This window comes from Falco rusticolus, chromosome 12 (assembly GCF_015220075.1).
Source record: "Falco rusticolus isolate bFalRus1 chromosome 12, bFalRus1.pri, whole genome shotgun sequence".
NCBI lineage: Eukaryota > Metazoa > Chordata > Aves > Falconiformes > Falconidae > Falco > Falco rusticolus.
In genome coordinates, this window is record NC_051198.1 from 8,936,362 (window position 1) to 8,959,786 (window position 23,425).

Below are 23,425 nucleotides of genomic sequence, written 5' to 3' on the forward strand. Positions count from 1 at the left end.
GCAAATATTCCAATACTGGGTGCATGATTAAATTGAAGATGTTTAATATATGTAAATGCCCCCATTTTGTGGGTGAGTGCAACACTGGAATTGAGTGGCAGACCTGACAGAGAATTCAATCTCTGAATTTATGTATTTGAACCATGGAGCTCACTGCCTTTGAGGGCATGCTATTATCACACAGGTTTTCCTTTTTAAATCCTATCATCATCATCATCATCTATCATGTATATGTGGGTAGTTTCTTGAGATGACTAATATATTAATAGCAATCACTGTTCATTTTTAAGATTAAGACTGCTCGGTTATTCCTCGATGGCATAATGGGTATGCTCAGCCCATGTCTATACAGCAGTGTCAAGCTATGATAGTCACCTGTTAACCAGGCTCATTCAATGTATGATTTTCAAAGTACATACAAATTAATTTCATTGGTCCATCTGTACTGGGCTATTTCAGGAAGAAATGGTACTTGCAAGGCAGCAGGAGTGGAAACGAGATGTTAAGCAGTGGCTGGCATTTGCTGGACTGGATGAAAGTGAAAAGAAAAAAAAAACACAAACAAACAAAAATTCCTGGACACTTCATGAAGGAGGGGCTGTTTTCTGGCTGTACCTGTCAGGGAATATCTTTCAGAAAAGAAGGGAGAGAAGGAGGGCTGTTGTGTTAGGACATCAGTGGTGTCTCTCAGGCCAGCAGCACGCCAGCGTTGTGCCATGCACCTTGGGCTGGGAGCACAGCACACAGCTCTTCCTGCTTCCACTTAATGGTTCAGAAACTGATTTATAGACACTTTCTTGAGAGCCAGCATAATGCAGGTTCACTGATTTTATGCAAGCTGTTTCTAAACTGATTCAGCTAAACTGCTAAATATTTTTTCCCATTATTTTTTTCCTAATATGTATTCAAGGCCTTTGTAGATTAAAGACAATAGTTACCATTTGTGCTAAGCTGCTTTCATCCCCAGAGCTCAAGTGCTTTGCAAGGATGAGTAAGTGTTATAAATCTGATTGAATAGTTACACATGCTCAATTGCAAAGACCTGAAGCAATTGTTGGAGAACCTAGTGAATGAAACCCAGGCTGTATGGGCCCAGAGAACAAGGAAAGCTGTCTCTTGCTTCTCAGAGCTCAAGGACAGTCACATGTGTGTTTATCAGAGTGAGAAGGCACATAAGGAGGATCATAAAGGAAATAAAGGTTGTTTTATAACAATTCTTGCACTTCTGGAAATTAACTCTGTATAGTATTGAAACTGAAAATAGCTATTCTTTTGACTGCTGGAAAAGGAGTCTACTTTTACTCTACTGAAAAGCACTCTGTCTTTGCCCTGAAATGGTTTCAAAGGAACTGGAATGGCCATGTGACTGTTACATATAATCTCATTCCTAGGATAAAATATGTTGAACATGAGCACTGCTGGTCAAGAGCTACTCTGACCTCTTGGCGTTGCTCTAAGCTCAGGAAAAAGGGAAGGGTCATTGCTCTTGACTTAATGAAGTTGATTTGTTGAAACAGAGGCAAACACGAATCAGGTTGTCAAATTTGTAAAAGCAGATAGTGCCATCCAGGCCATAGAATACATTTTATTAAATGCTCTGTCTTGAAAAGGAAGAAGAAAAATCTAGCAATGGAACTGGGGCTGTAGCTGTTAAGGTAGTAAATATGCAGGGATTTCTCATGCAAAGGGTTGAATGTCCTTGCTTGTTATCTCTCAAATATAGATGTGGAAGGATCATGATTTCTTAGCTGGTGCCTGAGGTCCTCAGGTAACAGTGAGGAAGTTCAAGCTCTAGTCCCTTTCCCAAGACTTTGCAATATTTCTTATCCAGTGACTCCTGAGTACGAAGTGCATAAAAAGACTTTTCGTCATGTCTGTGTTTTAGGTAACTACAGGCTAAGGGATTTCAGGATTGTGTTTCTGGGCATGGCTAAACTTTACCTCCTTGGAGCTTTAAGCCTTCTTTGGGATGTGGTATTGTAAGCCTTAGACACAATACGTAGGACTTAGTTATTGGAGTCAGAATGAGATTTCAGTAGTTTTAAAAATTTAATTGGACACTATTTTTTTGCTAAGGTTATTTCAAAATGGAGGTTTGTGTTCTTGTATCACTTCTATGCTGCTGAAAACTATTCAGGTTTAGAGATAATACAGATGCTAATTCTTTCTTACTCCTCTAGTTCACAACTTTTAAACTTTTTTTTTTTTTCTAATTCCATGGGCTAATGAGTCAACCCAGTGGTGCAGTGAATTGGCAAAAAGCCCTGGCTTTACAGCTGTTGTACAAGACACGAACATGAGCTGTAACCAACTGTATTGTCCCTGATGGAAAGGTTTGTGGGAGTGAATTGTGGAAGGGGGGAGCTATCAGAGGGGGCTGGGGTTATTTTATAAATGCTGCTGAGTAGGCTGAGGCTTTCATTTGAAGTAATTGAACATTCTGGTTATGGACCGTGTTTATGTCTATAGTACTAAACAGAATTGAGGCCAAAGTTAGAATACAATCTCTTACTATATAGTTTTGCTTTGTGTTTGTATACACATTTTGAGTGGCATAGCTGGTGCCACCTCAGTGAAACTTGTGTGTTTCACCAGCTGTTAGAATATTACCCATACAGTAAAGAGCTCAGAAGAGGGGCACTGAAAGATTTAGAGCAATGCCACCTAGTGATAAAATATAATCTCCCGAAATAAGTCAATTCTAATTTTACAGGCTTTAAGATGCTTATTCCTTTACTACACTTTTTGGCAATTCCACTTGTTAGCATTTAACTTGGACGCCAAAAATGCCCTGAGGTGTAGTTAGAGCTTTTGCTCAGCAGCAGCTTGGATTTGTACATATGGCACGTATCCCACCGAGAGCAGCAGGTAATGCTGACCAGGACGAGCCCTCTTGCCTCACTTTTCTCCTGTCTTATCCCACTTAGTGGCTGAGTGCTGGTACCACTACTTAGCAGGAGGGAATGCATCTGAATCTGACTAAATTTTTAGCCTTTCATGCCTGATAGTGAATCTCTCCCCCCACCCCCCCACAACAGCTGCTTGAATAAAGTGACCATCTGTCCCTTATTAAAAAATAAAAAACAAAAAAACCCCTTTATTCGGTGCTTAATGCTACTCAGTGCTTAACGTTATTCAGCCTATATCAATTAAACATAGGGTGTACTTTGTCCCACATTTCAGCAACAATCACACCGAGGAGTCTGTATCAAAGATACACGGGTATGATTTGATGAGGTCAGTGACTGTTGCATAGCAAATAGAACACTGCAGGCTTTTCTTTCCCTTTACCAGGGTTCATTTTTTCTGTTTTTCATATTTCTTTCCATTATTATATTTCCTGGTAACACAAATGGTTATTCGATATCTATGATGCATTTACCGTGACCTTTTAATAGCCAAAATTATTTGCACTGTTCTATATTATGCACTTCCATAAGAAGGCTGAATTGATATATTTCCTGCTGAGATTATTTTTGTCTTCCGATGCCCTTCATGATGTGATGAACCTGGTGCTTAATTTCCTCATGCAAGGTATCACTATGGTTCAAAAGGATGGCTCCTGAGAGTAACCCGAACAGGACATGGCTAAAAGAACCTGCCAAAACAAACCTTTGGGCAAAACATTAATGCACATTGGGGACGGGGGGCAGAGTTTTTAAAGTAGTGATCTGTGACTTCTATAAGACCACTGTCCTATCATATCTATTACGTGAGATACATATACAAAGGCAAACCTGTCTTTAAGACCAAACCTTTTGCTTCCTTTCCCATCTAAACTCCTTCATCTTGAATTTGAAACTTGATTTCAAATGAAGTGTCAGCCTCTCCTCTTTCTTTGGCATTGTTGTAGTCTCTTCTCTGAAGTGAAATTCAAACAGAAAATTTGCTGTATCCCAAGTCCTCCCTTTGGATGCTGATGTAGCTCTGCTCCCATTGAGAGGTACAAGTTGCAAAGAACTAAAAATTGTTGAGAAGTCTCTTGAAGGGCTCCCCCACCTTGAAGCCAGCACAGTAGTTCTGAAGGAAAATAGGTTCTTACTCCTTAAAATCTAATTGTGTAGCAGAGTAAAAACAAAAACAAAATCAGACCCAAACCAAAAGCCAAACTAAACTAAACTTCCGTTTTGCCATACCAAGATGTTTATTGAAGGCTTGAACTCTCCTCTGCTCCTTATGGCTTCTTTATTTTCTACAAGTACAATTAAGATTTGCCAAAGATGGGATTTTTGCAGTGGTTTAGAAGGGAGCCTGTGAGCAGGGCCTGCCCATGTATTTGTGATGTTGATTATTGTTTTCTTACAGCAGAAGGAATAACAAGTAATGCATTTCTTTATTAAGAGAATGATTATATGAGAGCAATTTAGGGGACAAATGATATGTTTTTTCCTAATGATTTATTTTCTCATATTTTTTCCTTTTTTCTTACACTGTCAGAATTGACTTTTTGTTTTTCAATTACGAATGTGCAGTGGCTTTTTGGTAATTGTTTAGGAAGCCATGATACTGCTCAGTGTGACAAGATGTGTATATACACTTTGTAATGATTTGGAAAAGGACAGCACTATGGAAAAGAAGGCGTAGGAATAGATGTGTTTGTTTTCATGGTAAAAATCCAAACAAAATTATTTCTGCCAGGGGAGAATTTCAAAGAATAGATAGGCTTCATCATCCACCTCCCATTGAATTTCAGTAGGCTTTGTATGGCCTGCCTTTTAGAAAATCCTCCATTTTTCTTTATAGAAGGCTGTTTATTGTTGTCTACAGCACAGCATTCTGAACCTCGGACTGGAATGAGGCTTCATTGTGCGAACAGTCTTAGTAATCATTATACGAGGTGTATGTGAAGTGGAGGGAAAAATCCAAGTGTTTATTTCTCCCTATGTCCTTTCCCATAGCTAATCTGTCTCTTCTGTGCTGGCTGTGGCCTCTAGCAAACAGCTTTTTGTGGCAGGGTTAGTGACAGAGGGCTGGGCTGGTGGGGGGTGGCAGCCGACACTCAAAGCTACCATGCTGGGATGTGGCACACTGAGCCTCCCAATGCCCAAGCAGGTATCTGTAGAAGACTGCAGCATCCTCTGAGCTTTGTGCCACAGTTTTTGTCCTCTGTCAGCATCCCAGGTCCAGCGCCTCCATACAAGGAGTGTGAGAAGGTCACTGGTTGCAAGGGGAAAGGCTTTTAGGCAGAGCCTGGGAATGAGACAGCTGAACATGACAAAATCTAAAGGTAGCTATGCACAGATCTTGAAGGAAATTAATACCTTAATAGGGGTAAATATCTTATTAACTTATAACTGTTACTCTGGCATGATGCTTTAAACTATTTTGGGGTGGGGGTATGTTCTGGTTTTTTATAGTGATGATTAAAACTATTTTTAATTCCTGATGACATGAAGGAAAAGCTGTGGGTTTGCAGTCTTTTCCAGGGTGGGAGGTGAACTGCAGGCATGTGAAATTGGTACAAGAAAAAGCAGAGACAAATTCACCTCGGTCATGTATCAAGGTACCTAACTCTGGTAGTACTTGGCAGCTGAATTATGAAAAAAGTGATCTAGGCAGCCCAGCAGACATGGTGAAGACTGTTTTCCTGTCTTTGCCTCTTTTCAATAGGCTGCAAGGCTTTAATTTGAAATGGAAAATACAGAAATTTTGTAAGTTCATTCCATCAAAATGATATATACACAATGAAGTCTTGAAATGTTTACTTCCCTGTAAACAAGGAGAACAAAGTTAGTACTGGAAGCATTTAATTTACCTTTTAGAAACTTGGAATCTCAAAGATAAAGTCAAAAGAAACCTACACTTACCTAAATACATGGTGCCACATCTCTAATTTATGGAAGCGTAACTTAAGTCTGCCCATAGAGAGATTTCAGCTCAGACAGGAGCAACTTCTTGTTTTATCTTCACTCTTGCCTTTATAAATTATTTTTCTGTGATCACACCTCCTTCTTTTTTTTTTTTTTAGCACTTGAGTTTGGGGGGGGGGGGGGGGGGAAGGCTTTTCTGAGTTTTTGTTCTTGATTAGAAGCAAAGCCTGAAATTTTAATGCATGGAAATTAAAAAAAAAAAATCTGAAAACATATCTTTGTTTCATACTGATGATGCTAACTAGTGAGATTAAAGTTATTAAACATTCTATAGGGAGCATACATTTGAACGAAATCAAAAATGAAATGGACAAGAGTAGAACCAAAACTTTTCAACATTGTTTAATTAGGAATCAAACACCTGTTTTTTACCCAACAAAATTTTCATGGAAATTGTCAACACTGGATATAGGTTTTGATTGCAATAAACTGCATTTTTGGTGGACAGCTGTTTTGTCCCATGTTTCAGCCAAACATTCACAATTAAAGCTCCACCAGAGTCGAAGAGCTCATTATTAGTTGTGCCGCAACTGTATATTGTCACCTATTTCTCTTTATCAAAGAGATGAACAATTACAAGGGCCCAGAAAGTTGAATGAACCGCAAATAGTGCTCTCTTCCCCAGCTTCCCTGAGCCCCTCTGTAATCCATTTGGAAAACGGTTGGGAGCTTTCCAAGGCAAACAGTTAGATCTGTTAGTAATTCATGGAAGTTTTATCACACGTGTGGGTGGATTTCTTGGAGATCATCTTGCTGGATCTTTTGATGCTCCACTTTCAGTCTTTCCTCTGATGTATGATCTTTGTCCCTAACCCCACCTATCCAGCCATTTGCCTTTGGCCCAGTCACTCCCGTGAGTTACCAATGTCTTTTTTACCTTGACTTTCTTCTGTCCTTTTCCCTTATATCTGCCGCTGTTGCTGGGTTTGGGTTTTGGTTTGTTTTTTATGCTAGTATTTCCAGGTCTCACTTGGGAGCTTTCTTTCACCCATTGTTATCTTCTAAAATGTCACCGAGAGCATCTGCTCCAAACTGACTTTGCCGAGCAATTCTAGTTCTCTAATGTCATTTGCACAGGCGTCATTTCCAGACAGATTTGGTCTTCAGCAAAGAACTCAGTAGCATAAAACCCAGACAAGCCCGGTAAATGTGTCAAGCGTGTCCTTTTAATATAAATGAACTGCATATTTTCATTACTTTTAGCACTTCTCTGCCATGGCTGCCCAAGCTGAACGTTTGCCTATGTGGGTATTAAACAGTGGCTAAGAGTCAGATTCAGGAAACAACTTCAGTACATGGGCAATCATATTCCCATGTAGCAAACACACGTACATGCTGTAGTCCCAGTGAAATCCAGGAGGCTTTCAGCATGAGACTACCTTAAGCATATTCAGATGCTCATTTAAACACACTCTTCTTTCAAGAACTTTTTTTATTTTTCTGTTTTGTGAACCTGTATTTTACATGTAGGTCATTTCTCTCTGTCCATTTCAGATTGTAAACTCATAAAGTAACCATGGGAGACTGCTTTGACTGGTTATCTCGACAGTTTTCACTTTCTGCTTGTCAGACACCATGTTGTTTACCAGCCCCTCTGTTGTTCCTTATGTCTGGAGGTAATAAATGAAAGAAAACACAAACTGCTTGAGGAGGAAATGACACCTTTCCTCCTCCCATCCTCTTTGCTCAGCCCAGCTGGCCTGCAGTCAATGGATGCTGAAAACAAATTCCTACACTCTTCTTTTTTACTCTTTGCATTATCGTGTCACTAAATTAGTACATACAGTTCTTGTTCACTCCGACACTTGGCAGTATAACACTTGTATAGATAAATGTATGCTGAGAGGATTCTGCCTGGAACTTTAAGTAACCAGAAACTGTGGATAAGGCTTCCAGTCTTCAAGTGTCCTTTAAGCTTGAAAGGCCCATGCAGTCCGCCACAGTGAAATACTTCATCTTAGTTCTTAATTCCTGTGCCAACCTTCCTGGGTTCATGTATCTTAGGTATGAAGCGGTGCCTGCTCTATCCCTCTCTCCTCATTAACAGCATTTAATATAACATATAGCAGATCAGGAGCCATGTGCCTGTAAATAATGCTGCCATTGTTAATACATTTGTCACAGCAATAAAATATTTCAGTAGCATAAAGCAATGAAAATGTTCAGGCAAGTACTTTTAAATAGGCCAAATGATCTTGAAATCATCTAAGACAGCTGTATCCCAAGATCTTTAACCTAGAACCTCCACACAGAACCACTGTTTTTTCTTGGCTTCGTCAGTTTGCTGCGATAACTCATACATCCATCTTTTCATCATTGTGCTCAAACAGCCCGGATTTGTTTCATGAAAACCCTCTTTAGGGCAGTCATGGCTGATTTGGCAATCAGTCCAAAGTGGAGCAATAGTAGCTGTGCTCTCTGTGAACTCATTTACTGTGGTTTCTGCTTTGCTTTCCTCTTACCCCATGATGCTCAATATTGAAACAAACAAGTTTACAGCTTGTTCTTATACACTGTTACAAGATGATCCACAACAAGGTTGATAAATAGATGCACCTTTAGAGTGCTTATTCTTGAATCTTTCTGAAGTGACTTTTATCCTGTAGCTGAAGTGAGCCAACTCATAGCGGTGAGCTGGTCCACTCATCCAACTCACAGCGGCGAGCTGGTCCACTCATCCAACTCACAGCGGCGAGCTGGTCCACTCATCCAACTCATAGTGGTGAGCTGGTCCACTCAACCAACTCACAGCGGCGAGCTGGTCCACTCATCCAACTCATAGTGGTGAGCTGGTCCACTCAACCAACTCATAGTGGTGAGCTGGTCCACTCAACCAACTCACAGCGGCGAGCTGGTCCACGTATTTGCTATGGCAGTTCCTGATAGCATTTCCCTCTGTTCTTTTCATACTGTACATTCAATTACACGGGTTCTCTGGTGTTCTTGATATGCAGAGAATATAAAGCTCCAGTTCTTGCTTTTATTGCTCTTTCATTCTCTGCCTTAGCAACTACTAAACAAGATTATCAAATGCTGTTTCACTTTATTTCAATGTGGACTTTTTAACTATGCATCCAATTCTTTCCTTTTGAAATTTCTTCTTATGCCTTTTTAGTCACATCTCTGTTGCTCCAAATATAGGTATTATCTTTAAGCCTGCTTCAGAGTCTACTTAAAGCGTGGTTGTATGCTCACTTCAAAGCTTCAGAAAGATCGGTTTAAGGGAGACTCAGACTTGTGCGAAAGGGTGCTCATGTGTTTTGCGGTCTCATAGCACATGAAATTTGACTATTGCAATATTTTGTTTCCAGCTCTTCAGAATGCTACTTCTCGTGCTCCTGCTAGAATGAACAATTAAAGATGAAAGCAATTTAAATCTTGTACTTAGGCCTTGGTTGACTTCCACAACAAGGAAACTAGTTCTTACAACTTCCTCTGATATACTGGTCTCTTGCCATGCTACTACCATCCTGTGTCGTCCCCAGGGAAAGAAACACCTTGTGTCAGTACTTTGCTCACCTCACATTGAATGCCAACTACTTGTAAAACGATTGTAGCAATTTAACAGCTGTTTTAAGATGTGGCTAGAAATCCATTTGGGAACTGGAATTGTTAAACTAATTTTATATCATTTTTCAAACATTATTGTAGTTTTGACTGGTAAAAATAGTGGTTTGTTTATTTGCCTTCTGTTAGATAAGCCAAATTTATGCAGAATCTTAGTGTCTTTTACTGGACCAACTGAAGAAGTTGGGGGAAAAAAATGAGGTTTTTGATCCATCATGTCAACAATATTGCTTGTGTCTAGGAGACCCTTGATATTGCATGACATGTTGGGCAATAAATTGGATACAAACCCAAAATGGCTTTTATGAAACAGACTAAAAACTGATTAAATGCTAGGTTCTTAAGTATAATTACAAAGTGGGAATCATTGCTGAAGTTGATTTGTTTCTGGAGAGGTTCCAGAGGACCGGGGCCAAGAAATGATCTCTGCAAGATCTTGCTAAATCCAGTACATCTATGTAAATTCATTACTAGTAAAGTTTGTAGGTTAAAGAAGGAAGTCATAAACTATAAAAGAGGAGTGCTGAGTGATCTGGATTGTTTGGAAAACTGCATGCAAATAAATTGTGTGTATTTCAGTAAAGTAGAGTAATATATCTAGGGACAAAGATCATTGGTCATACAGGATATAATAACTTGTCCTAGGGAATAGCACTCCTGAAGATGGCTTGAAGGAGATGAGAACTGTACGAGGCAGCAGGGGTGCTGTGCTGCACACCAAGGACACTCAGTGGTAAGGAGACTGAATGAAATCCTTGGTGAAACACTGGCTACCCATTAAGAATAGAAATACGACGTAACATCCATTAGCACTGGCCTGACTTCTGCTGAAAAAATACCTGATGCAGCTATGGTTCACAATTCAAGGAGTAAAAAGATTTAATGGGAATGGTTGAAGGGATGGAAAACATGCCTTACAGAAAGAGACTCAGGGAGTGCTAGCTAGATGTCTTTATCATCACAATCTTAAAGCTATCTGGGGATAATAATAGTTCAGCAGCTCAATGGACAAATTAATAATAAAACCAGCACCTAGAAGTCAATGCAGGACCAATCATTATTTTAAAGAGAGGCAGAGTTACAACTTTTTACAAATGGCTGTAAACAATCATTAGAACATTTCCATGATGGCTGTAATAGATCAGTCTTGATTTTTAAGTCAAGATTGGTACATAAAGGAAAAAAAAAGAAGAAAAAAAAAAAAAAAAAGAAGAAAAAGACCAGAAGCCAGAATTAATACAGATAAGCCCTACAGTTTACATAAAACACAAGGTGAGAAATCCCAGTGGTTGTTTCTGGTCTTAAACTTCTGTACTCATTAACTCATAATGACTACTTTTACTTAAATGGCCTCCTCGATTTGATTTTTCGCTTGGCGTATTCATATCTGACTTTCTAAGCCAGTTTTTCCTAACCTAATTCCTCTCTCTTTCTTCTTTTTGGTGCTATCTCCTCATCACCGCAATGTCCCTGCCATATACTTCTTCAGTGGCACCAACTTGCAGAGTAATACTGTCAGCCCAGGGTGTCAGGAGATGAGCAGTGAATGACTTAGTCACACTTGTCACCCAGACAGGTGATATGTCCTAGTTTCTGAATGCTGTCTTGCTGATTTGAGAGAGCCAGAAGTTAATAATATTGCCTTTGTTATTGATGTTCCTCCTTCTGTGGACTGGCAACAAAATGGAAAGAGGTATGTCAACCGAGGGAAGACTTCCGGGAGCAGAAAGGCTTACGTATGTATATATAGAGAGATAAAGATAGTATTTTTTTTCAGAGACAGAAATTTAAAATACAGAAAATCTCTTTCCTCTGCTTCTTTTTTATTTTCCTTTAGTTTATGATCCCAAGGAACAGCTGTGGATGGAACCAGTAGGGCCTCCACTGGCTGTCAAGCAGTCGCCTGCAGGTATTACTGATCTGAGAGTCTCACGGGCCCCAAGTCACCTAGAAACACGTAATACAGCAGGATCTGCTTTAACACTGGGAAAAATGTTGTAAGGAGAAGTGTTGTAGGATATTGATGAAAACAAACAACTTGGCTTAAAGAAATAACATAAAGTTGTTTTTAATAACTGTCTATGCTTAGAGCAGGCATCTAAAAATATTCTATTGACATAGTCTCTTAAAGAGGCTGCAAAGATGTTTTCCTTCTCTGCTGTGTCATTTCTAATGTTTTACCTTTCCTTCATGCTTGATTTTTTTTTCCAACATCAGTCATTCATTTACAGCACTTCTGTTGATTTAAATGGGCTTTGGATCAGGCTCCAAGTTACCATTTCCTTTCTGTTTGAATAGGGATTTTTGTTTATCAAGAGGAAGGAAATCAATAATTTGTCATGACAAACCAATGCTTATTTGGATTCACAATCATGTGGTGAGTTCTTCTGTCATTTTCTAAAGCATTTTAGGATAATGGAAGAAGTCTCGCTTGTGATCTCTGCTGTTTTCCTTTGTTTTCCCAGATTGATTTAAGGTCTGTGCTCCATCTGACTATTTGTGCAACAGAAACTGTAAATCTATCATTTTGTTTGTTTTAAAGGCAGTACTAACTTTCTGTGCCCTAAGCCTTTCCCAGGGGACCATTCAGGGATCCATCAAAGGATTAACCTTCGGCATGACAAATTCACAGACTTACCTGTAGGAAGAAGCTAAACTATACCTTGATGTAAGCTTGCATATACTGTACCATTTGTTTCCACTTGGAGTTTTGCAGATGACAGATTGTTTTTTTGCAGAACAGAGTTTCCGTCCTCGTAGGTGCTGCCACCTCTGAAATCCCACCAGTGCATGGAATGCTCCCCATCCTCTCTTGCCTCATCACAGGGAACACCCAGGTGCTTTCCTGCCAGTGATTTCCCTGCAGACTCATGCTTGGGGATTGCTCAGGAAGCCTGGACCCCTGCGTGTCCCTGTGCGGCTGAGTGGCTTGGCAGTGCACATCAGTGGTCAGAGCAGAGCGGGGGACCCTGGGCCTGAAGTTTTCCGCTGGCTTCGTCCTGGGACCACCTCCCAGGGCCTTAGCTTCTGCAGAAAGAGGGATGGCAACATGTTGCTTGCTGCCCTGTGAGCAGCTGGTGTGGGGTGCAAGCTAGAGCGGGGTGTGCGGGGGCTCTGCCAGGCACTTCATGTTCCCTGCGCTCAAAAGAGAAGCTGGGTGCTGGCCCTGGCTGGCGGGGGGGGTGTGGGTGTTGTGTGTGTTGCCAAAATGCTTAGCCCTTCTGACCCTACAGCCAGCTGCTGTGGGCTCCTGCTCTGGGGGGTCTGGCTCCACTCGCCCCCCTCCCCAGCCCCACGGGAAGAAGAGCTGGAGGGACTGGGGAGGTCCAGGGCTAGGCTGAGGGTACGGGGTGCTGCTCTGAATGCTGAACGGGGGCTGGCGCGCGGTGTACGGGTGTAACTGGGGGGGGGGGGGGGGGCGGGGGGCGGCTCCGTAGGGGGGGATTGTGAAAGGTGTGCGAGGTGTGGGTGGGGTGGGGTCTGTCGAGGGGGGGTGCGCGGGGTGCAGGGGGGGCGCTAGGGATGCTGCGAGGGCCGCGGGGTGTGTGAGCTGCGTGCTGGGGGGCCGGAGCGATCCTCCTCGCCCATGATTGGCAGCGCCGCGTCTCCCCTCCCGGCTGGTGCTTCCCCTCCGGCCGCCGCGGAGCTGGAGGCGAGGAGGGGCCGGCAATGCGGAGCTGGCAGCGCGCACCCGCGCTCTCACACTCGCCCCGGCGCCCCGGAGCAGCCCGCCGCCGCCCGGCCGGTCCCCGCCGCCCGGCTCCCCTCCTGCCTCCGCCGCTTTAATTTTTTTTCATTTTAATTAGTATTTTTTTCCCCTTCCCCTCCCATCTTTTGGGCGCTTCCCCGCCTCGCCCGCCCGCCCGCCCGGCGCCCTCCCCGCGGCGCGGCGGGCTGCCTCCGCGGGCGCGCAGCGCGGGGCCATGCCGGCGGGGCCGCCGCTGCTGCGGGGTGCCCTCCTCCTCCTCCTCCTCTTCCTCAGCGCCCCGGCCCGGGGAGCCGTCTACACCAACCATTTCTTGGTGGAGCTGCACGGCGGGGACCAGGCGGAGGCCGAGCGGGTGGCGGCGGAGCACGGCTTCGGCGGGGTGCGGAAGGTAAGCCCCCGCGCAGGCTCGGGGCGCTGGGCAGGGAGGGAGGCGGGCGGCGGCGGGGCGGCGCGGTGCCCTTCACGTTGGGCTGAGGGCATGCGGCGTTCTCCGGGAGCATCCCGGTATCCCGGCACGGTCCTGCCGGCTGCTTACCTGGGCAGAAGGGAGGGAGCGGAGCGCGTCCCGACCGGCCCCGCGGCCACCCCCCCTTTCCGAGGGGGCTGTAGGAGCAGCGGTGCCGGGAGCTCCTGCAAGCGCTCCTCAGCAGCGGCCCAGAAGGGTGGGTTTCTTGGACTGGAAAGCAGAGGAGTTTCCCACATGGCAGCTCGGTGCCTTTTGACTTACTATGTAAACATCCTCCAATTCAGCGCCCATCCGGCGGGGCTCGGGCGCCGGGGCTGGGCGCAGGAGCGGCTGGGGCCGCCCGGGGCTGCCTCGGCACGGCTGCAACCGAAACGGCTCGGAGTATTTCAGGAACAGTGAGAGCCCATCTCCATGGAGAAGCTCGCACACCATTTAAACGGAATATTTCATAGGGGGTTTGACACTCAAGTTTGTGAGGCTGGTGGTTTCTTCATATCCCTGTTGTTCGCATAGAGAAACAGGATGCCCCCCAGGCTGGAGGAGCTGCATCATGTTAAGCATGATAAGCAATCAGTGCTTATCACTAATGGATGTAAGCTGGGAAACTTCAAGTGCCATTGGAGGTTGTTTTCTCTCCTTGAGGTCCCAGGAAATCCTGGGTAGCCACAGTGGCAGGGAGTCTCTTCCCAGCTCATGGGGAGCCCAGGTCCACTAGAAATCTCTCCTATTCAAATAATAAGTAGATTTCTTAATATTTTAGGGTATAGTCACATCTCGGATGAAGACAGGGAGAGGCTAATACAGAGAACCCTGGTCAGTACAGTTCCTGGCAGACTTAATGCTCAGGTGGCACTGGGCTTGGAGAGTGGAAAGCGAGCTGTGAGCGCTCCTGCTGCTGCTGCTGCTTGTGTAGGGTTTTGTTCTCTGCTTGGTAGTTATGCAATGGGAGTCTGATCCTCCTTCCAAGGAAATGGATTGGAATGGTACTGTGAACTTGGATGAGTGAAATGGCTTAAGATCTTGATTAAAAAAACAAAAAAAATATCAAAAAAGCATATGAAGTGAGACTCTCTCCCTCGGGCTGCCTTGTCTCAGCTCCAGTGGGAGCTCGTTAGAGAAATGAGGACAAGATCATTGTTACTTTCACCACAGCCAACTCCTGCTGCTGATAAGATGCTTTTGTTTTGGGCTCACAGTCTTGTCCTGATACTGACAGAGCTGGGCTGCTGATGCCCTTGGGAAAGGATCCATTGTGGGGATTAGGTCTTGTTACATGAAACTTAGGTACGGCTCTTTGATCAACAGTTTTCCCTTTTCCTTTCCCTCCTGTTTGCACTTCCTCCTATCCTGGGGATATCTGACGGATAGGCCTTATGAGGGTGGAGGGGTACTTTTCTGCATGGCTGAATTTGTTACTACTTTTGCTAGACGCTCTCAGAAGTCCTGTGACCCATGTAAGGAAGAGACAGGGAGAGGGGATTTTGTAGGATGAAGCAATGCAGTTTCTGGGCTGCTAGAATCCTTTCCCCTCCACCATGCCTCTCCCCAGGGTGCCTTGGGCACATGAGGAGACATACGGATTCTTCATGGCAGTCAGTCTTGAAGCACATCTCAGCAGAGAGCTGGAGGGAAGTCCCTCGGGTGTGCCAGAGGAGAGTACCTGCTTTCCAGTACATGCCGTGAGGGGGCTGTTTCCCGTGGACGCGGGTGTCTCTAGGAATGAAGCCTAGCTGAGCTGTGGCATGATGTGCGTGTGCTTGCAGGGTTGGGGGGGGCAGATGGTGGCGGTGGCTCTTGTACGGAGCACATGCTGTCCCAAGAGGTTTCCAGATTACATCATCCTGGTCCCTGAAAAGCTAGAAATCCTCCCCCCCTCTCCTCCCCAAATGTGGGAGGAAATGTCACCCTGCTATCAGCAAGGCAGAAATTTTAGGGAATGGCAAAAGTTCACAGGCTTTGGCATTAAGCTGCCTGTGTCGGAGGATAATCGAGAGCTATCAGCAATCTCCGTTCTGCAGGGGAAATCTGTAACGGGGCTTGGGTGGCGATAGGCAGCCGTTAATAAAAGCTTGTGCCATCTACTCCTGACTCTTCAGTACTGCTGAGCTGAAGAGTCTCCTGATCTGTTTTGCTATCATCAGACTTGTCTAGCATCTCTTCTTACAGTGTGCAGACTTAGCTTTCATGGCGATAACAACAGTGCAGAAAGTTGAACATGGCCATGTGTGTGTATGAAAACAGAGCTGTTAGTGGTAAACGCTCGGGGAAAAGCACCATGTGTAGATATGCTGTCTAATAAAATATTCAACAAATAGCAAAAAAAAAAAAGTTATACCACAAAGAGAAATTATCTTTGCATACTTCAACGACACATACTGTTTAAGTAATATGAGTTATTTACTTAAAGCAAATCCAGTTACCTTTACCCATATTGGAGAAAATATGTTATCTGAAAATAATCACCTTTATTTCCATGCAGGGACTGTCCCAATAGGAGTGTAAGGTCAGATTCAGCTTTCTTTTTTTTTTTTTCTGTGTGTGGATTTAAGACGTATATGCAAGGGATTTCTTTTACACTTGCTATGTATCACAGACCTCTTTTAACATGACCTTACAGGAGCTGATTTTTAAATTACATATCTTTAGTTCACGTACTTTCTTCCTAATAACAAACAATTTCTGAGCAAGTGCATGTTACATTACTTAACGGCAGGCTTCTGCAGAAATTCAAGAGAAAGCATTGCCTTGAAGATTAATGTTATGAACCGTGCGATGCACTTTCTAATTGATTCTTTGGCCATGCTTCCTACCATCATTCAGAAACCACTACAAGACTTCAGGTGGGCTAAAATGTGTACTCTAAATTCAGTGATTGATGAATTGATTAAGAAGGGCTCATACTTACATGAACAGACACCTGTGTTTAGATTTAGGATCCTAACACAAGACAGAATCTCAAAAACACAGGTCAATTTTTCTTCAATCTTCCCTGAATTAATCCTGAATACAGACCTCTTTGTAACTCTGATTGTGCTCTCTGATTATTTTTTTTTAATATATATTTGCAATTCTTCAATCCATTTGTACCTGCCAAAACTGATTCTATGTATTACTGGTAAAACAGATACTGTGATAAAGCATATTATTTTCATAATATGGTTAGCCTTACCATCTTTGAGCATTCAGGAGTCATGAGGATCCCCCCCTAAATAGCTACATGTTAGATTGTGAGAACTACAAAAGGAATAACTTTTTTTTTTTTTTCCTCCTTTTATTTGTCTCATGGCATGGTTGCCACTAGAATGCGTTTCTTAATGCAGGATGAAAAAAAGCTGCTTTCTGACCTTGCCTTGCAACTCTTAATTAATTTCTAACACAGGGAATTGGAAGAAGCATTTGGAAAGGTCTCCTATTTGGAGATCAGAGTTTAGACATCTCTTTCCATTTCATCAACAACACTGAGACAATCTAATCAATGCCACAATAGCTAAATATTCCACTTCTGGTAGCATTGAGATGAAGGGTTTTAAGCAATTAGATTTTAAAATAAGAACCAAACATGGATTTAAAAACATAGAGAATTTTATGTTCTGCAAAGCTGGTCTGTTTTTTTTTTCCTTGGCGTATTTATCACCTCTCCCTCTAAATCTTGCAAAACTCAAGCTACCTCTTACAGCTGCGACTTTTGTGCTTCCCAATTTTGCTTAGGAGGCTGCTGGTTGAGGACCAAGCTTTCTGGAGCTGACCAGGAATTTCTGGATGAAACATTGGGAGCTTTGAGGTTTTTTACATTGCATAAATACAGACTTATAGAAAGCAAAACTTTACAGATAAAGAAGGTGTATTTCTTGCTGCAGCAGCCCACTTCTCTGCATCTAGGCTGGGAGCCTGCGAGGTGGGAGTTACGTGGTGTGGAAGGCAGACCAGGAGGCAGAAAAATGTGTTTGCAGGTTCAGGAGCTCTTTGCAGGGATCTCCTTCAGGGATCCTGAAATCTTCATCCTGAGGTCCATGCACTAAAGCCCTGAAAATCCCCTCCTGTGCAGATCAGCCCCTAAACCTCAGGAGAGGTGTTTGCCAATCTTTGTATTTAAGGTGCCAGGCTCTGCTTCTGCATGGCTGGAATGCACTGTGATGGACAGAAGGGATTCTGTGCATGTAAAAAATGCTGGTTGCGGATGTGGGCTGATATGTGTATTTATATAGATACATATGTTTCTTGTTCCTTTTTCCCTAATACCTGTGCTTGGAGCAAAGAAGAGGAAAGAAGGGTGAATTCTTAGCCAGGCTCCTGGCTGACCCTGTGTGTGTATATATTAACCAGCCAATTTGTGCACATACATGGTGGTCCATACTTTACAGAGAAACGTGCCAGTGTTATCTTCACACGTGCTGCTAACCCTGGCATTCGTGAAAGTGTTAGTTCTGGCTAGGTGAAGGCAGCACGGAGGGTGCAGACGTGCACCAGTGTGGAAATGGATGCTGAAGCAATGGAGCATCCCATGCAAAGGGGAGGCAGAGAGCCCAGGCCTCCCCACATGGGCCCGCTGGAGTCCAAGGACTGAAGATCAAGCCTCAGACTACATTGTTTCCATGCACAAAGACGTATTTAATAATTAATTAGTTTCGTGTTTTATGCTGGCCTTAGAGGAAAGATGTTTGCTTGCAAAAGAAATCCTTTATTAAAGAAACAGAAAAATCTCTTATAAATGGAAGATGCAAAGTAATTTTCTTGAGGAAATCAAGAGCTTAAATTTCCTAGATTTCACTGTTGCAGTATGTTGCAATCTTGCTCTAAGATACGAAAAAGTAAATTCCATGCAAACGTTAATTGTGCAACTACTGAGATTTCAATAGGTCATCACACCATAACAGTGAATGCTTCAGTTTCCAAGAGATAGTCTGAGCTGGTGTGTTTAAATTAGGGGGAAGAAGCAATTAACTAGCAGGAAAAGTTTGATCCTGCTGTGGGAAGGCACACTGCAGGGTGGTGATGGAGAACTCCCTTTTCCAGAAAAGCCCTGGAAGAAAGTAATTGAGGAGATGCAGAGAGAGCAGCCATCTGCGCAGGGAGGGACCCTTGTTAGCTCCTCACAGGTGGAGTCTGGGCATATCCCCCAGCACAGACTGGGAAGTTCTGTTTGCTCCTGTTTACACTTGAGAGAAATGTTAGTGCAATTAAATAAGAGTTTTGCTGTGCTAGGAGAGAGTTTGCCTCGTATGTGGAAATACAGTATTCCTTTCAAAATTAAGCTTTTTTGGTTTGGGGTATTTTATTTTATTTTATCCAAGGCGTTCTGCCTTGGATGCAGGTGCAGCCCCGGGAGGAAATACTATAACTGGCTAACTCAGAACAAAAAAAAAAAATGCCCTGTTATTTAAATGTACTCACTTATGCATGTGACAGCTGTAAAGTATCAACAAGAAGAATGTAAACCACAGGCTGAAGTACATCCCTAACCCAGTTTCTGTAGAGCTGCTTCTCTACTAGAGACTCAAACCAACTGCATGTTGGTGGTGAGTGTTCTATTTGAGGTATAAAATAATTACCTTGTCAGATTTTCATAGCATTTATTATCTGAGCATAAAACAAGGTCAGACTCCCCTACTATAGTTCCCTGTTGTAATTGCTCCATTACTGTTTTGAATACACGGTGTAGTTCTGTTTCTTGGCAAAACACACACACTAAACCTTACCTTTACAGAGAAGTTTTGTTTTGTTTGCTAAGCTACAGCTCAGTAAACACAAAGATATGAAAATATGGCTATTTATAAAGCTGCCTGCATTTATAATTTTGTTTATTCCATATTGCTTGAGCTCATTGGCAAAATTGAACATGTGGTAGAGACCCAGGAAATGCGCTCTGAGTAACTCTTTTTTCACTTGTTTTTTTTGATGCTGCAGCCTAACTGAGGATGTGCAGTTATTTGTTTTCACTTCAGTTATATTTAGCTTTGCCAGTGTCAAGGAGAAAAACAGAAAGAGAAAACATACGAAGAAGTGGACAGCATTTGCAGAGTGTTGTGGTCCCAGCACACCAGAACTGAACGTGGTGTGTACTAGCCGATCTCCCGCAGTCTAGCCCCGAGTGCCTGCCTGATGAAAACTTGTGGTGGTGTGGTATGAAGGCACCAGGGACAGCTTTCTGCTCCAAGGAGTAGCTCGACGTCTGAAGGGCATAAGCAGCTGAGGAGCATCAGTGTTGAAAGCATGGATGCCGAGGGGTGTGCCTACTGCTCCTTTCCCCACTTTCCAAAAGCTGGTGGAGCAGAAACATTTCACCTGGGCTTCTGTCTGCCGGAGGCTTCCTGCATGCCACCAGACTGCAGCCAGTCGCCCAGGCCAGCAGTTTCAGGATGGCATGGCACTGTGGAAACCAGTAGTAGCCAGCAGCCCCCTGACTTGTTTTCTAGAGCCCCTGCTCCAGAGGCTACTTGCGAGGTGGGGGAACCCCCAGCAGAGCAGCCACAAGTTCTTTGTTGACATTTTATGGCAGGAAATGCTGTGTCTCCTAACCCTGGTGATGCTCCTTTTCCTAGTTTTGTGAAAAGTATTGCGTGGAGTGGCTTCAGCTTCCCAGGTTATTTCTCTTCTTTGTACATCTCTGTGTGAAAGCGTCATGATGGCAAGTGGAGAGCCAAATCTCTGGCTTTGTTTCCTTCGCTTCAAGTCTGCCAGTTCCTTAGCTATTTTGGACCTGTGCCGTGGAATTTATAGTCAAAGATGTTACTTTAATATCAGCACTAGATAAACAGAGATCATTAGTATGGCCTGGCTGTCAGTCTGGGATGTCCTTGCTTCTGCCCAGATAGCTTTCTTGCAGATGACTTCCAGGCTATTTCTGGACTCTAAAACATACAGCTATATTAATTGCCTGTATGTGTTTGAACTTTGAGATCCCATATGCTGTGGCTCTGTCTGTGGCCCTACTTGAAGCTCTTACTCCTCCAGGCAGGTTTTTCAGGTATTGAAAGCAGCCTGAGAGCCGTTTCTAAGAGGCGATATGGGTATCTATTGCTGTTAACCTACACTAAAGTTGAATTTGTCCCCTGGCCTTAGGTTGCAGACCTGTGCAGCAAAAGGATAACTGTTTTTGTAATAGTAACCTGTCTTGAAGATTTGGTTTTTGGTATCAGGCCAGATGGACAGATCCTATTGTCATGCCTACATCCAGACCCAGATGGTTTAGGTTACTGGAAATGAGCTAGAGCATTTTGTTTGTAGCTTGGGAGTTCAAATCCGGATTAAAACTCTAGACCAAAATACATTGTCAGTTCATTCCCAGTTTGAAGTGCTTCCATGTGAGAGCCTGCAGCATCCTTGGCGTTTGTTTATTAGTGGGCACATGGTCCCAGAGACCGGGAGTGCTGCTAGGCTTGGCTCCTTCAGAAAAGCACTGAGGTACTCAAATTTGTTATCTTTTAGAAGATCCAACCATTGCGTGAAGGTGGATGATAGCCATCTATCTTTCTCACAAAATGTGACAGATGACAAGATGTAACACCCTACCCACTCTTAGAAACTTTTACTGCTGTATCTATACTGACGTTAAAATTGGAAGACAAACCCAATTGCAGCACTGTTACTATCAGTGTAGGAGTACCAACATGTTTAACTCATTCCAAGTCAGAACAATATTAGCAGAAATTTCATTTATACTAGAGCTTTTACCAGTAAGACCATGTTGATTTAAAAAACAAACCACACCCAGCAATAAAACAAAGGAAAAAAGAGCATCAGACTTACTGGAATAGTTGTACTAGTAATACTTTACAGTGTAGCTAGACTCTTTCCCTCATCCATCTATGGAATTATTACAATTAATTAATCTGTGCAACTCAAGTTTCAAATGCTTATAATAAAGTACCTACAAAGTAGTTGCTGAAACATATGTAGAATTTATTTGGTAGGTAGTTTCAATTAGTAAATCCTGAGAAATGTCTGTGCTCATGGAAAATTCTGTGAGCTGGAAATCAAGCCAAAATGCTAAAACAAATTATAAGTTCTGCCAGTTCTTACTAAAATATTATACCTGGGAAAGCCTCCTGTGCAGTTCTAGTTCGTCGCATGGGTGGCTAGTTTCTGTGAGAGCTGTAGTAACAAACTCAGTGCTGTGGTTAATGGATCTAAACTTTACCTTTGTCTTGTAATGCTATCATAGTTGTCAGAAACCCTGGGTTTTTTAAATTTTTCTTCCAACTTTTTCAGATAATTAAGTGGGTCAGGTCTCTACAGGATGCTGGCTGCATGGTGGCTATAAATATTGCAGCGAGCAGCCCACAGCTTCCATCCATCCTTGGCCTCTGGTGGGAAGAAGATGAACTGCTCGACTATTTCTCAAAGACAGGATTTCTCTAACTTGAAGCAGTCTGGTGTGTTGTTCTTGTTGTAAATCAAGGCAAGTTCTACCTTTAACTCTCCTAAGTTCACTGAAAAGGTCAACCCTGTACTACTGAAATGGAGATTTAATTTCAGCTCAGTGATCCCAGGCTGTGCTTTTGAACAGAGCGTGCTATCCCAGAGAGAGCTGAATTTGGTGGTGTGTTGTGTGAAATTCTGCATGGCCACCACACACAGTTTATCAGCCCGTCTGAAATCTCAGTTTGGCCATGGATTTATGGCAGTAGCTCAAAAATCTAACTCAGCTGAACACTGGCAGTGTTCAACAAGTAGTGGCAGCTTGAACCTGAAAAAGGAAATTATGAGCTAGCCCAGTCTTACCATTTATACACTGGGATTATAGACAAATAAATCAGGTAGTGATAGCTCTAGTTTACTTACTCAAGGAGTGAACTGGGATGTAACGTTCTTTGTCGTGTACTACCTACCTTCTCAAACAAAACTTCTGTGTAAATGTTACATTCTTAACTACTTTGTCCACAGAAAGCAAATGGAAAGAGTGACCTCAGTGTTTACATCAAACCAGTTGGCAAGCGTGTCCCAGATACTCATGTCTGAACTAGATTATTTGCTTACCTGATGAGTAAGATGGTAATATGTCAGAGCTGCTTTCTCCTAGAGTATAGAACCAGACTGTGAAAACTTGAAACCCGACAAATATCTATTTAATTACTGTTGTTAAGTAGAGAAACTTGTGCTGTCATTGGACAGGTATTGGGTTATCAAACTATGGCCAAACAGGTGAATCTCTTCCTTGTGTGGGTAGTGAAAGAGTGGGATATAGCCTCCCCTCTCCTGATGACTTTTCTCCCTTTCCTTTCTGCCTACTCATTCTTTATGAAACACAAATAAAACGAAGGAGTGTGATTCTGAAGTCTGCTCTGTGGGTGAGCGCGGTCTTTGTCACCTGCTGTGCAACACCAAGGCTTTTAGCTGCAGCCAAGGTATGGTGAGTTAGCTATAACCACGCTGGGTAGCTTCGCACCAGTCCCGCGAAGCTGGGACCTTATGCTTCCCTCTGTCAGTTAATTTTAGAACTGTGTTTCAAATGATTTTAGTAATTCAGAAGTTACTCTGAACCAGTTGTTAAGTGGAACTGTCAATTCTGAATTTGGGTGAAGTATCAAAAATCAGGACTGAAACACATTTGCAGGTTTGGAAAAATCAGTTGTTAACGTTGGTGGAATGACAGCTGTGGATCAGGACATCATCTGAAGTTTAGTCTTCACAGCATTTCCATCTCTTAATTTTTATATTACTGTTTAAACCCCAAAACTTCAGAGGCAAATGTACTTTCCTTCTTTCTCTTAGTTGTAAAAACATTCCATTTCTCCTACCATTTAGATACAGATTCAGAATAAAAACCCAGACAGAAAAGCAAGTGGATTTTTTTCATCTTTCTTCTGATCTGTA

General features: G+C 43.0%; 1 protein-coding gene across 1 annotated transcript in view; it reads left to right on the forward strand.

Annotated features, from left to right (window-relative positions):
- Window positions 1–12,990: 12,990 nt before the first annotated feature.
- PCSK2 (proprotein convertase subtilisin/kexin type 2) overlaps window positions 12,991–23,425 on the forward strand; it is a 107,568-nt gene continuing 97,133 nt past the window's right edge. Inside the window, exon 1 of the mRNA XM_037405791.1 lies at window positions 12,991–13,534. Coding sequence (XP_037261688.1) covers window positions 13,361–13,534 — 174 coding nt within the window. The 5' untranslated portion in view covers window positions 12,991–13,360. The remainder of the gene's footprint in view (window positions 13,535–23,425) is intronic.